The sequence below is a fragment of the Condylura cristata genome, unplaced genomic scaffold (assembly GCF_000260355.1).
Source record: "Condylura cristata isolate star-nosed mole 26May11 unplaced genomic scaffold, ConCri1.0 scaffold00004, whole genome shotgun sequence".
Classification (NCBI taxonomy): domain Eukaryota; kingdom Metazoa; phylum Chordata; class Mammalia; order Eulipotyphla; family Talpidae; genus Condylura; species Condylura cristata.
The window spans coordinates 65,542,816-65,558,791 of record NW_004567105.1 but is presented as its reverse complement, the minus strand read 5'-3'; the positions used below and the strand labels follow the sequence as shown (position 1 = coordinate 65,558,791).

General features: G+C 48.4%; 1 protein-coding gene across 3 annotated transcripts in view; it reads left to right on the top strand.

The window, feature by feature from the left end:
- The first annotated feature begins 10,125 nt into the window (after positions 1–10,125).
- TRAK1 (trafficking protein, kinesin binding 1) overlaps positions 10,126–15,976 on the top strand; it is a 59,857-nt gene continuing 54,006 nt past the window's right edge. For all 3 annotated transcript variants that reach the window (XM_012720247.1, XM_012720246.1, XM_004676280.2), the window contains exon 1: positions 10,126–10,485. In XM_012720247.1, coding sequence (XP_012575701.1) covers positions 10,422–10,485 — 64 coding nt within the window. In that variant the 5' untranslated portion in view covers positions 10,126–10,421. The remainder of the gene's footprint in view (positions 10,486–15,976) is intronic.

The window sequence follows — 15,976 nt, the reverse complement described above, 5'->3', positions numbered from 1 at the left end:
CCTCCCCCATTGTTAGCTCAGCACCCAGGCTTTTAGTGAACATAATGGTCTTTTAAAGGCGTGAGATCTTAAAAATAATATTCCTTCTGGCCTTGGAAACAGGCTGATTTTAGATAATTGGGAAAATAAACAAAGACAAAAAAGGACTAACTTAGCAACCACTAATCATTTTTTTGGTGTGATATTTCTGTTTTTTTCCTCCAACAAGTATATTTCATATTTGGGGACATAATGCTTTTTTTACTTAATGGTATATTTGTATTACTTCCCTATGGCATTAAAATTCTTGAAAACAAGTTTTCACCATTGCTTAAAATTCCACCCTTTGTCTTTTAACACTGACCTATGATTAGAAATCTAGGGTGTCTGTCATTTTTCCTAGGGAAGTTGGCCTCCTCCTACAGAAGTATTTGTCCACCCATCTCATGATTTCCTTAAAGTGTATTTCTAGATCCTGATTTACTTGACCTCAAGATGTGACTTTTTAAAGTTTCTTTGAACTATATATTTCTTAGATGATGTGTTTTTTTAAATTAGTGCAATAAAAACTGCTTGCTTTTGGTCAGCTTATATTGAGTCTGGGACTTAGGGAACCTGATACTGAGTGAGTGAATCAATAGGGCGTCATTCCATGACAAGGTGGGAGTTAAACTCCGTGGTGTTTTCCTTCCCCAGGAACAGTCAGTGGATGTCAGCAGATTGTCGGCTACCTCCTCCTCTGGATTCAGAACTATTTTGGGATTTCATCTTTAATTTCTGCTGCATGGTGTATATATAGGTGAGGGAGGAATGGAAAGGCCTTTCACCGAGTGTGTAATACAGTCAGGCAGCCCTGGGAGACTGTTCGGTTTCCCCCTTTTAAGAATGAGGAGGCCAAGAGATCCGAAAGCTGGGGCCCGCGGGGCCTGCCCAGTGTCTGCAGGAGGCTGGCGGGGAGTGGATGTGACTCTGTCCACAGCAGGCTCTCCTCAGCGCAGCGGGCCTTTCTTTCTGGTCCTGTGGTTTGAAAAGTCCCTATTTTGTGGGACTCAGATGGACAGGATTCCACATCTCCTGACCTCTGGCTGTGATCTTCTCATTTCTAACCAAATCCTGTTGCGCCCAAGACAGCAGACTGAGCAGTGCATAGCAACAGTTTGCCTTGAAAACACCAAATTTGGTCTTTAAGAACTCTGAATACATCCTGGACACTTTCTTACAAGATACCCCAAGGGAAGGGCGCCTTACCTTTTTCTGTATCATGGAAGTTGTTATCCAGTAGTGAATGTTGGGAAAATGGTAAGTATAGGTATTGGTCCTGAGGAGAGGAATCAAGTTTATGTGAGTATATAAATCATTTCAAGAACATCTATCTATGCATTTACACACACTCACACACTCACTCACTCACTCAAAATGCTACCAAAGGATCCATTTGAACCAAGAGCAGCTCCCTTAGAGAGACTGGTAATGGGTGTTTTCTAGAAGTTTCACTGCAATGGAGAGGTGCAGTTGTTTGGGGTGCAGGCAGCAGCTCTCTGTGGGAAGGCTCCCAGGGAAGGGAGGTGGACGGGCCTGCCGCCAGCCCTGTCGGGGACCCGTGCCACCTCCGGCCATGAGCAGTGATCTCGGGCAGATCACACAACCACTTTGGGGCAGTTTTATTTGCTGGAAGTTAGCATAAACATTCTGTGATGCTGCGAAATGCACCGGAAAGCTTCTTGCTCTCTTGTCAATGAAGTTTTGTGTTTTCTTCTTCTTTTTTTGAGCAGCAGTTTCCTTTTAGTATTTTTCTGTCTTATTTATTTAAGAGGCTTGGGACTTCGTTGGTCTTAAAAACTTGTAGCGTTTGCTTTTTCACCTGAAAGCAGTTGTTTAGGGAACATTTTAAAGAGCCCTCAAAGGGAACACTGTGGAAATAATCACTTAGCCTAGAACTTTTCTCACTAAGATTTAAATACCTATAAACCTTATCTTCTAAAGGATGACAGGTTGTTTAAAATAAAATAATTTCCATGTTCACATGAGGGTGGGAAGCTCATGTCTGCCTCAGGTTCAAATGGACCCAATCCTCAGCCCAGAGCCTGGCATTAAATAGGTGCATAACCAATGCTTCTTAAACCAGGGAAAATGCATAGACTTTGTTTTTAAATCAAAAGTCAGGTTTTCTCCTTTCACATCTTCTGTTTTGTAAAAAAATCCAAGGCCCTCCCTGGTGGTGCAAAGGGTTATGATGCAGCACTGCAAGCCAACTTAAGCCACTTCCGCAAGAGTCCTATTCCCGCCTGCCCTGGAGGTGACCACATGGCGTGGCAGACCTCTCCTGGCCCACCCGCTGCTCCCCTCAGCAGTGTACTTTGTGGATCTGCCTGTTCTGCTTCCCGCTCTGTCCCTGATGAATCCTCTCACCCTCCGCATCTCTGGCCTGTACCCCAGTTCTATATGAATAAGTAAATCTTTAAAAAAAATCCAAAATTAAAAACCCACTTATAGGATCTTATAGAGATCACTTTGTTAGCACCTGCAGAGATTGCCTTCATCTAAAGTAAAACAAAAACAGCGGCCCTCCAGTATGAGCCGAGCCTGTGCCTGTCAAACAGATAACGCAGGGTTTGGAAGAGAGGTGGTCAGTAGTTTTATGAGATGGTGACCTCAGCTAGCACAGGATTTGTTCATGAGTGTTCGATGGGGGTGGGGGGCAGGGGGTTGAGAGAGAGAGAGAGAGAGAGAGAGAGAAGGTGCCAAGAGGTAGAATAGTGGTCAAGGCCATGGGAAACGTTTAATTATCATTTGAAAATAATACTGATCCGTGCACATTATAAGAAAAGCAGTTGCCACGAGTTCCGCTCACGTCAGCATCCATGTTCTGGCTGTGTCCTTTCTGCCACTCCCAAGACCTGGGGCCATTTTGTTTTCAGGTGAGGACTCAGAGGCCCTGGCACTGTGTCCTCTCGAGCTTCCTCCTCAGTGAGCAGACTCTGCCATGAGCCCATTTTTACTGCTTTAGACACAAAAACAAATACCTGTGTGCTCAAAGGTAGAAGCAGAGAGGCCCTGGTGCATGGTTACTTCCACCTGTTGGCCCCTGTGGTGACTTCCACCTGTTGGCCCCTGGAGGTTGTAGCGTCTCCACCCAGGTGCAGGCCTGAGTGCAAGGAGCTCGGGTATTAAAGGGTCTGTCTCCAGAAGGTGGTCAACAGCAGCCGCAGGTGAGGGCTTGAAGTGTGTCAAGCCCCTGGTGGAGTGTCTGCTGGGCCGGACAGCCAGGCACTCATACCAGGGGGTCCCTGGGGTTACCTTGTCACTTCCTCTCATCATTCTTGCTCATCAAACCAGACTCCAGTGTTGAACCGTCTTTTTCTTTTGAGAAAGAAACTGCCTGGCAAGTAATTCTGTACAGATTGACCGATTTGCTTTTCATGTTAATCCAGCATGTCTCAGACAAAGCTGGAACCCAGGCAGGTGGGAAAGTGACTTGACGGCTCAGCTTGCACCCCATCCGCTCCTCCTGGGTGATGGCCTCGGGCCATAGCGGTACAGAGTGATGGCAGGAGCGGAGTCCAGAGCCTGTTTGAGCTTCTGATGGTGTGTTTTGAAGCCTGTGACATCTGTAGGGGACCAGCGGTCCCTGGGGTGAAGTGCACCATGCAGCCCTCCCAGGCTGCAGACTGGGAATTGTGCAAGCTGTGTGTGCATGAAGTTGGTTTCTTCTCCGTCTCCTTCTCAGATGTACCAGAGATTTCAGCTGGGAGACCAAGCTGCACTTGCCTCAGCTGAGCTCTGCTGACCGCCTCTCCCTGCCTGGGGGTTTCTCTGAAAGCCAGCCTTTGTTCTGCCCCCACCTTCCCCTGGAGGTGGGTGGGTGCCTGCTTTCCCTGTGCCTGAAATGAGGTAGAGATGGTTTGGAAGGGGGTAGTTGACAGCAAGCTGTTCGTTAGCAGCCTGCCTTCTGCCACGAGAGCTCAGAGACTGGCAATGTTTTAAAAAATTATAGATCAGAAAGAGAACTCTGCAGAAGCATCCAGTTAGTTAATTTTCTGTAGTGAGCAGCAGGAAGGCCTGCTGCTCAAGGTGACTTTTTTTGCAATCCCCTTGGGGCTCCTCAAGAGTAGAGGGTTAGGGAGCCCCTTTTGGGCCTACCCCTCTCTGTCTTAGGCTCCTAGCTGCAATGGGGTGCAGGTTGCAGGCCAGCAGTACTTCCCGAAGAGAGAGAAGCTGGAGCCTGCCAGCATGTTCCACAGAGGGCTTGGAACCACTGAGCACCTCCACTTCCAGCGGGAGGGGGGAGCGCAGGGCAGCTCCTTAATGCCAGCCAGCTTGTGCTGGTGCCTGGGGCACAAGGGCCCATGGTATGTGACAAGATCAGTAATGCCTGACATACTTTGGGGCAAATGTGAAGCTGCACCATTAATAATTTAATCCATAGTTGTCAGTGTTTATGCATCTTTTAAATGTATTCGCTAATCATTTAAAATTGTTGTGTATCCATAAAGGTATATACCAGTACAGGTATTAGGTAGGAGTGTGTGTGTGTGTATATACACTTAGTTCGTTTGCTCATGCAGCTAATACTTAGAAGCTCAGAAGCGTTAATTAAACTCTTTTAAACATTTACATTTGATTACTAATGTATTTAATTAGATTCTCCTTAACATTGTAGACCAGACCTATCAGGTCCTCTTAAATGCTTAGTGAGTGAACAGGGAGCTGACCTTGAGGGCCAGGCCCCAACCTCCTGTGCCTGGGAGTGGTCAGTGGCCCCGGGAAGCCATTATGGGAGGTCGGTTCCCTCCTGCCTCCTCCCTCCTCCCTCCAGCGACTTGTTCCTCACCATGCACTCTGGGAGTTGTCATATGATGCTTCCTAAGCGCTGTCAGTGGCAGAAATGGGACAGTCATACCACCACGTCCCCACTTCTTAAAGTGGATCCGAAGTCCCTCCCGTACAGCGTCGTCTTCTGCGTGCGGTCGCTTGTTCCCTGGGTTGCCTTTTCCCCTTCTCGTGGTCATTGATATCCACAGCCTCTACGGGCTGCAGCCCTTTGCCTTTAACTGCTGTCCACTGGAGCCTCTTTTTCAGTGTTCACGTTGTCACAGGGCGACCCCACAGTCTCCAGGCTGGCTCCGTATTTGTTCTCCCCCAGGCTTTGCGGAGCGGCCTCTGCGTCCTCACAGCCCAGCGTAGAGCCGCCTTGACTTCTCCTGTGCTAAGGCAAGCAAGGAGGACTCCTCGCACGGGCTCTGTTGGTGGGGCCCGGGTCTGGGCACCAGGGGGCTGGCGGGCAGTGATGGGTGCCGTGCTGTCACCAGTATTTTCAGTTTTGCCCTTACTTTCCTGATGACTTATTTTTCTCTTAAAAATTCTTTTCATTTTCTCTGCAAAATGCAACCTGAGTTTCGAGCTCCTTCTTTACCTCTTTTTTAAACCTATACCTATTGCATCACCCTTCATTTTTGTACAATGTGTGGTTTCCCCGTGAGATTCCCACCTCCAGGGCACCTGTGCCCCGTCCCCGTCGGCCCTTGTGCTCGTCCCAGCCTGGTCCTGGTCCTTCTGCCTCTTCTCCCTACACACCGTCTCTGATCTGTAGTTCCCTGATGATTTTGATTTTATTATAGTTACTTTCCCCCCAATTCCTTATTTGGTTCCTCTACATGCCTCAGCGAGTGAGACCCTTGCTGTTTTTCTTTTTTTACCTCTTTCTTTCTTTCTTTTTTAAAAAGATTTATGTATTGGGCCCTCCCTGGTGGCGCAGCGGGTTAAAGCACAGCACTGAGAATCTAAAGCCGCTTCCGCATGAGTTCAATCCCCGCCTGCCCCGGAGGAGATCCACATGGCGTGGCAGACCTCTCCTGACCCACCCGCTGCTCCCCTCAGGAGTGTACTTAGTCGATCTGCCTGTTCTGCTCCCCACTCTGTCTCTGGTGAATCCTCTCACCCTCCCCATCTCTGACCTGTACCCCAGTTCCATATGAATAAATAAATAAATCTTTAAAAAAAAATTTATGTGTTTATGCTTACAAAACTGGGGTACAGGCCAGAGGTGTGGTGGGTGAGAGGATTCACCAGAGACAGAGTGGGGAGGCTGACCGGGTGGTTTACTGAAATACACTGCTGAGGGGAGCAGCGGGTAGGTCAGGAGAGGTCTGCCCCACCATGTGGGGTCACCTCCCAGACCAGGGATCGAACTCGTGTTGTTATGGCTTCTGAGAGCTTCAGAATGTGGTGCTTTCACCTGTTGCGCCACCGGGGAGAGCCCTGCTTACCTCTTTCTTTCCCTGTCAGATTTCAGCCATAACTAATCCTCAGATGTTTTCTCCATTACTGGTGGAGTAGAAATGGGAAGTCTGAGGAGCAAGAGCTGTGCCACACTGAATGCCTGACTCGGTGGCACTTCCTGAACACTTGAGGTGAAAGGTAGCTGGCCGTGGCACTGAGACTTCTCAGAGTCTGTTCCTGGGACCTGAACCCTTTCCTACCTCTCCTGGGGCAGAGCAGTGGGGGGTGAGGGGAGCTGGCACCATGGGGGGAGGTTGCAGCTGCAGCAAGTCTGTGTGGAGAGAGGACTGTCACCCTCATGAGTGGTGGACTTTTGGAGAAAACTGTGGATCTGAAGGTAGATCAGCCTAGACCTTACTCTCAGGGTCATGTCTGGGCGCTGTGCACGAATTACTGTACCCAGTATGAGCCTATGAAATGGGAGCTTCGGTGTAGATGTTCCTTGAAACTGCTTGAAGTATACAGTTCACCCACAGACGCTGCTATTCTTTCGTGTTTTCTTATGTGCTCTGTTCTCTTTCCCATTCTCATATAGAGTAAATTGGATATGTTCAATTCTTGAAGTGGATGCCAGTTGTGTTCAGTGATGCATTACTGCTTAAAAGTGGGTCTCCTCTGCCCTGACTCTCATGCCTGCTCATTACTGCGAACTCATCATCTCTGAATAAATAAGGTGGGGACAAGCTAGTAAATGACCTTTCTACCTCATTTCCCTAGTCATAACTTCAGAAGCTGAACTCTTTTTAATTTAATGCTTGTACTAGTTTATTTCCTTGTTTTAAAGAGTTAGATGATGAAAATGATAGCAGCTAACATTTATTGCTCAGTCACTGTCTCAGGCACTGTATTAGGCGCTCCGCCATGCTCTGCTTAAATACAGTCCTCTCCACCTATGTGAAAGGCATTATCCCATTTAGCAGGTAAAACTCAGGTTTCTAAGGTCACAGAGATGGCTAATGAGAGGAGCCTGGACCAAACCTCAAGTGAAAGGATGCCAAGAGCCATGCTCGTAATTGTGAAGTGAAACTGCCTCCTACTGTCTTTCCATCTACCCCATTTTTTTAGTACAATATTTAAATAAACATATGGTACCGTAAGGTGCATGGTGCCGTGCCTTTGTGTAAGGGGCTTCTGACCTCACCTAACTTTCAGTGTTACTTTGCAGAGTTTGCATTTCCTGTTCTTTTACTATATCTTCATCTTGCAAATTCACTTTGGACCCTCAGACATATTGGATTGAACCTGTTGAACATGCTGATTTGTGAACATGTTCACTGTTGATTGGCTAATTTATGAGATCCATGGTTATTTTTGAGAAATTCTTAAACTTTAAACAAGCTAACCCTTGAAAACCTGGGGACCCAGCCTCTGCTGTCAGGAGGAATGACATCTGAGAGTGGTTTGCTGTGGGGCTGCTGAGAGGTGCATCCTCTCCCCAGAGATGGTAATCGGCCAAGGGGAAACCCAAGGGGACAGTGAGAGGCGTTCAGATAACAGGATGGTCATAGCAGGAATTAGTCTTTTATCTGCTGACTTTATCCTAGGCAGATGCCCTAGGAAACTTACTGTGTGTATCTAACTTGGCCCTGGTCAAGGGGAGGGAAGGACAAGGACTAAACTGAAGAGGCAATGGGGTCTGACCTTTACTTTGACACCAAAGACTTTGGAGCTGGGCTGGGAAAAGAAAGGAGGCCAGAGGGGCAAGGGTATAGGTGACAGACAGGGACAGCGGCACCGAGGACGCTACCATTCCCACGCCCTGCACATTGTCTCAACTTTGCCAAAAGCCTGCTTATCATGTGAGCCAAAATTCATCACAGCCTGCTTTCAACTGGTGCCAAGATTCATCACCAACTGCCTTTAACCTTCTTCTGTGACGTGAGCAGGTTTTGCTGTTTTGTGCTGTTAAAGGAGCAGGAGCTTAACGTCACACCAGGACACAGGACCTGCTCTCAAAGTGTAAGACTCAGTGGGACAGTCAGCTGCCTGGCAGGCGGACAGCCTGCTTGTCATGTCCTGTAACTGGTGTACAGGCCTGGCCTGGCAACTAACATGAGCAGGAGAGATTTCTGGAACTCAGGTGCTGATAGGAAGCCAGCGTTGGGGCCTCACAGCACAGCCTTTGTGGCTCTGTGGCGCTCTGCTTCCAGTGATATAGGAGGGTTGAGATGGAGTCATATAAAGAATAGACTCTGCCCAAGAGTCAGTATCTATGGTGCGGGCACATGTGTGTAGTTCTCTTAATTTTCTACCCCTCATGCTCACAGAGACAGATGAACACAGCACACATACACACACTATATGTATCTGTCCACTAGATGTAGATACAGTCCTCTCTCTTCCCCTCTGTGCCCTCCATCTGTCCACCTTGATGAAGAACTCCACCACAGGAAGTGTGAGCTGGGCACCAGCTCTATTGCCAGGACCTGGGAGCTTGTTAGAAATGCAGAGTCTTGGGCCCAACTTGAGACCTGCTGTGTCTGAATCTGCATTTTAACAAGGGCTCCAGATGGCGCTTGTGCGCATTCAAGCCTGGGGAGCCCTGCCCTCAAGGCCTCTTCACTAAAGCTTCTCATGCCATGGGGTGAAAAAAGGAGTGTTGCTGTGTGCTCACCATGGAAGGAAGGAAGCTTGCCCTCCCAGTAGCCACAGAGAGAGCTCGTGCTGTCAGTCATTTGCAAATGACACAATCTCAAGGAGAAAATGAAGAGGAAATCAGAATCAAGTCCATACTGCTGCGGTTCCCACAGCGGACTGTTCCAGTCCCTGCCCAGCAGGCCAGTGAGGACCCACGAGTAGTTCTGCTTTAGGACAGCAGTTTTCAGCACCGAGATTTTGCCACATACATGTGTCTGACTTTCAGCTGTCACTTCTTTGGGGAATGAGGATGGTGCTATTAGCATCTGTCTATGTAGAGGAAGCCAGGATAAATACCCCACTAGAGATCCTGCAGTGTCCAGGACAGCTCACACCACAGAGAACTTTCTGACCCTGAAGTCAGTCTTAGTGAAGTTGAGAAACTTGGCTTGAGGAGATGAACTTGAACCTATCAAGACCTCGTTTTAATGAAATATTTCAAGTGTGGGAAATCCTTAGAATGAACAGATGTTAACTCCGTTTTTTAAAAGGGAAATAAGCATTACGTCTATTGCATAAATATGTACACATTGCGTATTTAAGGACAGTTTCAAAGCCCCCTTCAGAGCCCCATTCTCTCCCACCCCAGAGACACCCACCTTTGCGTGCAAGGGGCAGTTTGCTCCTGGTGTGCTTTGCTCTTTGGGCACACATGTAAGTGCACGTAGGTGCCATGAGACCGCATATGAGGGCCCTGAGTCCTGGGGAAGTGTGGTCTGTACATGCACGCTGCAGCCTGCTTTTCCAGAAGTCTAAGCAGGGACATGAACAGAGGACAGTATGTGTCTAAATGAAAAAAAATCTGTCGTTTGCCAAGAAATTTACATTTCTTTTAACTGGCTGTCAAAAAATTTAAGAAGAGATGTTTAGTATTTTATATCAGATCGAGGAAAGGAAAGCACAGGGAATGGTTGCAGATCTTAAAATGTGACATTTTTTCAAAGCGCATCGAATGCAACAACTAAATCTGACCTTCTGTTTGTCAGAGAGGAAGGTGGTGACAGGGCCCCTCCTGCCCGCCTGCACCTCCTTCCTCTCTGCGTGGCACCCCTTAGCCCCACATCGCCTCCATCTCCGCATCATTTTCCAGAGCCAGCCAGTTTCTATGGCAACGGTTAGACTGAAAGCCGAGCGAGAGCGGGAGGCGCGGCTCCCGGAGCCCTCCGGTGGTGGTGTGTGTCCCTGACGTCACCCTCCTCGCTTCTGGATAGGAGGATTCTGGCTACTCCCATTCGGGGCTGCTGTCCGGAGCTGCTTTATGAGCGGGGCTGCCAAGGTCCCCGATAGCTCCGCCAGTTGCCTCCCCTTTCACTCCTCTCCCAGCCCCCCGAGACTTTGATTTTTCCCCTTCGCCGCCTCTTTCCGGTTTTGGCTCGGGGCTGCCTTCAAGGATGCACAGCTCAATTCTGGTGTGCGTCGGGATGCTCTTCTGCCCAGCGGTGTGGAAGGGCAGGGAGGCATGGCAGCGTTTCACTTGATGCCCACGGCGCTGTGAAGTCGTTCGTGCCTCTGCAAGAATACTGACTATGCAGAAATTTATTGAAGCGGATTATTACGAACTGGACTGGTATTATGAAGAGTGCTCAGATGGTAACTATGGCCCCTGCAAAATAGTGTCGGGATGGGTGGGGATATTATCTCCCTGGGGAGGGAAGGTGTCCTGAAACCCCCCAGGAGAGGGAGCACTGGGAGCTGCACTGCCCGCAGCCACACCTGGCCCTGCAGGCTTGGAAGGCACAGGGAGAGGTGGCAGTGGGCTGGCCTCTTCCCCGGGGTAGAGCCCTTTGAAGTCTGTCGGGTTATTTGCTCAATAGAGGAGGTGGTGGTGTTAGCCGCCTGCTCGCCAGCGTCACTCTTCCTTTGGTTTGACTTCTCTCTGGGGGGAGGCGTGAGTGTGGTGCTGATGCTGGTGCGTTCGTGTGTGTGTGTGTGTGTGTGTGTGTGTGTGTGTGTGTGTGTGTAAAGCCAGATGTGTGCGCCGTCCGCTGTGCGGTCATCGTGGATGCAGAAGGTGGCTCTCTGGCTGTCAGCACAGGCCCTAGAGAACAGGCCCTAGAGAATCCGCCCTTTTCCTGAGCCCAGACTTGGCGCCACGGGGGAGGAAGGAGAATGTGCAGAACAGCTTCCCACCTCGCAGGCAATTCAAATGAATTCTGCTGGTGGGATCCCAGGAGGGTGGGGGCGGGGAGACCATACATTTCTGTTACTGGTTCCGTTTGTGCGGGAAGGGTGTGGCACATTCTAGGGGAGACTGGTGGCGCACATGTGGCTGGACAGGTCTCGGGAGGTTCAGGCACACGAGATATAGGGGTGAGAGGTGCGTGCGGCCTCAGGCTGCTGAGTGTCAAAATCATGTATCACAGTCTGTTTTCCTTAATTTCTCTCACGTTGCGAGTCTGCTCCTTGGTGATATGTTCTTAGCCCCCATGAGCCATTTTTAGCTACGATAACTGCTTTTTAATTGAATCGGGAGTTTTAGGTTGCTCTCGCCATGACTGCATTTGATTAACCTGCAGGCTGGAGCTGGCCTCATTAATAAACCCACGAACTTCTACATTATCTTTGGAGTTCTGCTTTGACCTAGGCTACAGGAGAAGGGCCCAGGAGGCTTTCTTGGTCTGGTGGTGGTGGTAATTAGATGTGCTGAGAAACTTCTTCAGGTGAGTCCCACTTCCCCTGGCAGTAGGTAAGATGGTGTCAGTTGGAGACCGTCAGTAGTGATGATGGCAGGGTCTTGAAAGAAAAATGTCACTGAACTGTTCTTGTCACCGAATTATTCTTGTCTTTTGTGTACATAATTTTTGAAGCCAGTTCACATCCTGTTACCTGGCTCCAAGAGGTAATTATAGGGAAGCTTCAAGTTTCCTTGGTGATGTGTGACTCACTGAACCCTTCATAACTCATAATTGGTACATAGCATTATATTAGTTTCAGGTGTGCAACCTAATGATTGGCTATTTGTAGCCTCCCTAAGTTTTTAAAGTAAGTCATTAAGTGCATCCTCTGCAGACCTGGGCTAGGGAGCATGGGCTGCAGCAACCTGCCTATTCCAGACTGAGGATGAGCAAGGTGTGGCCCTGGTTCGCAGGAGCCAGCCTAGGTCGGGGAAGAAGGCTCCCTATGTCCTGTCCTGTTAGCACACCAGCTCAGTTCATACCCAGAAGGAGAGCCAGTCATTTCAAGTGGCAGAAGGGCTCTAACCTGGTGACTCTCCAAGGGATTCTCTTACTCAGTAGTTTCTCCATTGAATCTTTTGGCCCCAGGGTACCCTGATGTCTCCGCCCACAGAAAAGGAAAAGGCAGGAAGTCATAACTCCTCTCCCCACGCAAAGGTAAATAAACAATAGCTCGCAATTACCATCAGAAGGCATGTTGAGCAGGGTTCTATTCTTTGCCCTCCACTCCCATTTGGAGGAAGGAGAGAAGGTCTTTGGGACAACTGGCATTTTCACAATTTTTATAGGTCGTTAGGTATCCCAAGACTTGAGGTGAAAGGAGCACAAGCCCAGAAAGAATCTGGTTTAGGAATTCCACAAAGGGAAAGAAAGAGGGGTCTCTAGCATATGCTAATGTGTCCTTAACTTGTTTACACATTTCCAGCTTGCTGGGGCTCTTTTCTAGCCTCAGGCTGAAAAGCAGTTTGCCTCTGTTAATATGCATCTTTAAGATTGCATATCAGTCTGTAAATAGCTATTTCTCCTGGTCCTGACCTTCCTGGTTTGGTTGGCCAAGTAGGAATAACCTAGTAAGGCTTTGTCTCTCTTACTTGAGTCTTTAATGAGGGAAACTCCTAGGGAACTTTCCAGACTAATAACAAAGAATGAGTCAATTATTTTGAAAAGATGCAATATCATTATTTATGTCAGGGTTACTGACTTGCACCTCAACTGGAGGGGTATCAGCACTGGAGTATAGACGGCTGGAAATGTAGATTTCAGGAGCATTACGGCTCCTCTTTGAAAGTTGGCATTAAGGAAGGGCTTCTGTTCTTTACTACCTTTGAGGTTTAGGAGAGCTTCATTCAGTCAGTTTTGAATAGCTGGTTTGCCCCTTTCCTTAAATTCAGTTAGTTGTAGAACCTTACACTCCATTCCCTACCCCCAGCCCAAACACAGGCAGTAAAGACTCCCAGAGCGTGAAACCAGAGACTTGGGGCAGGGACTTAGAAGAATAAGACTGGACCGGTTGGTTGCCCAGTACCTGAACATAATTTTTAGAGACTTGAAATAGCCGCCATCAACACAGCGAAGCAGTAGCCTTCATAGAATTTGCTCAATTGTCAGTAAATATACCCAGTGTTTACAATTTAAACTCCTGTGTCCAACAGGGTCATGGTCACCTACATCGGCATAGCTCTGCTCTAATTGCAAAATCTCTATACCTGGCACCTCTTGGAAACTAGCCACTTGGCAAAAAATCAGGTCCTTTTGGCTCATTGCAGACCACGATAGGTCCTGGGAAATGCTCTCGGGGCCTGTTTCCATCAGGTGTGCTGTCAGTGGAGACCCGCCCGGCACACGGGCTTCAGTCTTTTGTGGAAACCCAGCATTGTTTCTTGGTTTCTTGGCTACTTATGTGGCTCAGTGGTCACTTAAAAAAGAAATAAAGGTGTGCTTATGAAGAGTGGGCTCGAGTATACGTCCTCAAATTAAAGAAACGGCCCGCTCTGTAGTCCTGTCATTCTGGAATTCGGCGGTCAGCTGGCCCCGGCACTTCTAGGGGCCCCTGTGAGCTGGTGCTGGTCATGCGGATTCCCACACTGACCAGAGCCGTGGTGGAGGGCTCTAAGGTGCACAAGTGAAGTAAAAGCTTTTTAGTGGTGAGTCAGTGTTGCGTTGCATTTTCGCAGAATTAGTACTCATTATTAAGTTTTTTTTTAAAATCACTTTGAACAGGAGAATGGCATTTTGAGCCAAGCATTGGACCTTGGCCTGTTTCTTGCTGCAGCTTTTTGGTAACCACTCACCCTCATCTCCCCCTTGGACAGGCAGGTGGTCTGGAGCACGGGATCCCGTGAGGGAGGCCTGGCAGCTGCCCTGCCCGCCTGTGACCATGCCTATGCCTCTTTTTCATTCTCCTTTTCCTAATAAGTCTTTCTGTCAAAAAAAAAACGAAGGAAGGAAGGAAGGAAGGAAGGAAGGAAGGAAGGAAGGAAGGAAGGAAGGAAGGAAAAGAAAAGGAAAAAAGAAGTGTGGGGGACACCTGGGCTGGTTCCCTACAAGTTGTTCTTAGGGCTTCTTTCTCCATAATAAAATGCAGGCAGTTGCCAAGGGAGGTCATGTGCCCTGTGACTGTCATGCCAGTACTGACATCACCCCCCTGGGCCATCCCCAGGTAGGGGCAGCCACTTGTGAGTGAAAGTTGTTAGGGGTGTTTTAAGCATGAATGGAAAAGCTGTTACTGCTTTTCTGAGGTGATTTTCCGCACTTTTGCTTCCTTAAGTATCAAACAAGGTAACCAGCTCCTCACTTTTTCCTCTTGTGCTTATTGTGGGGTGCACCGAGGAGGTCGGGGTGGACTTCATCCCCCCACTGCCACCCCCCAGCCCAGCTCTGCTCTGAGTGGATAAGGTGGTTACAAAAAAGGAAATGAAAAGCATCTGGACGACCTGCCCTCCCCGTCTCCCCGCTTTGGGCCCAGTGGTGTCTGGTCCCCACCTCAGGACCAGCACCCACCCCGCCGCTTGACTCTTTCTGGACAGGGCGGGAGCAGGGCGGCCCCAGCTCCGGGCTCCCGTCCAGGTGGTGGTCTTGAGTCAGTCTCTCCAGGAATTCCTGTGCTTTCTTGCTGGTCTTTGGGGGTCATGTTTGGCTTTGGAGAAACTGCTCTGTCACAGAAGAGACACTTTGACCCATTTCTGCCTTTAATCTTGAAGAGAATGCAGGTGCATGTGTGGATGAGCTTTGAGAATTGCCTCATCTGCCCTTGGAGGGAGGGCGGGTGGGGAGGAGGAGAGATGTGGGGAATATTCTGAAGCGTGACTAACCCCAGAGAAAATGGGGTGACAGGAGCTTCCACATAAACTATGCACTCAGTGTTTATTTACTATTGAATGTATATAGGCTTGGACATCATTTGCCTAGACTTGAATTAAAAGATGAGTACAACCAACTACTTGGTTGTGAGTAAAATCACTTGAGAGTATTTTAAAATACATGAAATTGACTTTTCTTTTTTCATTTATATACGCTGTGGCCTGGCCTAGTATCCTACAGTCTGATCATCAGTCTGATGACTCCCTGGATGAATAATCCACAAGGTAGAGAATCTCCCTCCCTCACTTCCCCCCTGCCCAGGACTTCAGACTCACTGTCATTCAAAACGCAGTAACAAGTCCAACCTGATAACAGTTGAGATTAAGGAAAGATATTTCCCCCCCCCCCGCCATGTGTCATAAACATTGCATTCAAACCTTGTGCATATTTTTAAAATATGATTTTGAGCTCCTGGCAACAAAATTGCAACTAAACCTTATTTTTAACAGAGAATACATCTTGAACATCATAATAAAGAGCAATCATTTTCAGGTTCCAAAAAATTAAGCAGACAATGCACATGTCCCTAGGTTTTAATTTTTAAATGAAATCTTTATGATGGTCTAGTTTCCATTTCACAGGCACTCACACTTGGTCATGTATCTGATTTTGCAGAGGTAGCAGTACAGTTCAGCAGGCATTCTGCCGAAGGTAGGGTTCTTGGCCCTACGGGTTCAAAGATGAATGAGAACTGGTTTTGGATTTGTGCAGCGAATTCTTCACGATGGTCTTGCCTCTGCCAAAAGCCTCCCTCTTGTTGCCTCCTGGCTGTGTGAACTCAGGTGTCCTGGTGAGATTCTGAGAGCTGGGAGGTGTGGCTGTGAAGCACAGAGCAAGCAGAATGTACTGGCGCTCTCTGGGACTTGAGCTCAGGGCCGCCCTGTCCCTGGGATTGATGGAAGAACCTGCCATTTTCATTCTTACGGGCAAAAATCAAGTAGCACAGAGGAATTGGTATTGAGATATGCAATTAAACTGGAGTCTTTTGCCAGGCAACGTGGCAAGCTATTAGAGTTTTGTTCCTCCTTAGCCTACCAATTAGAGAT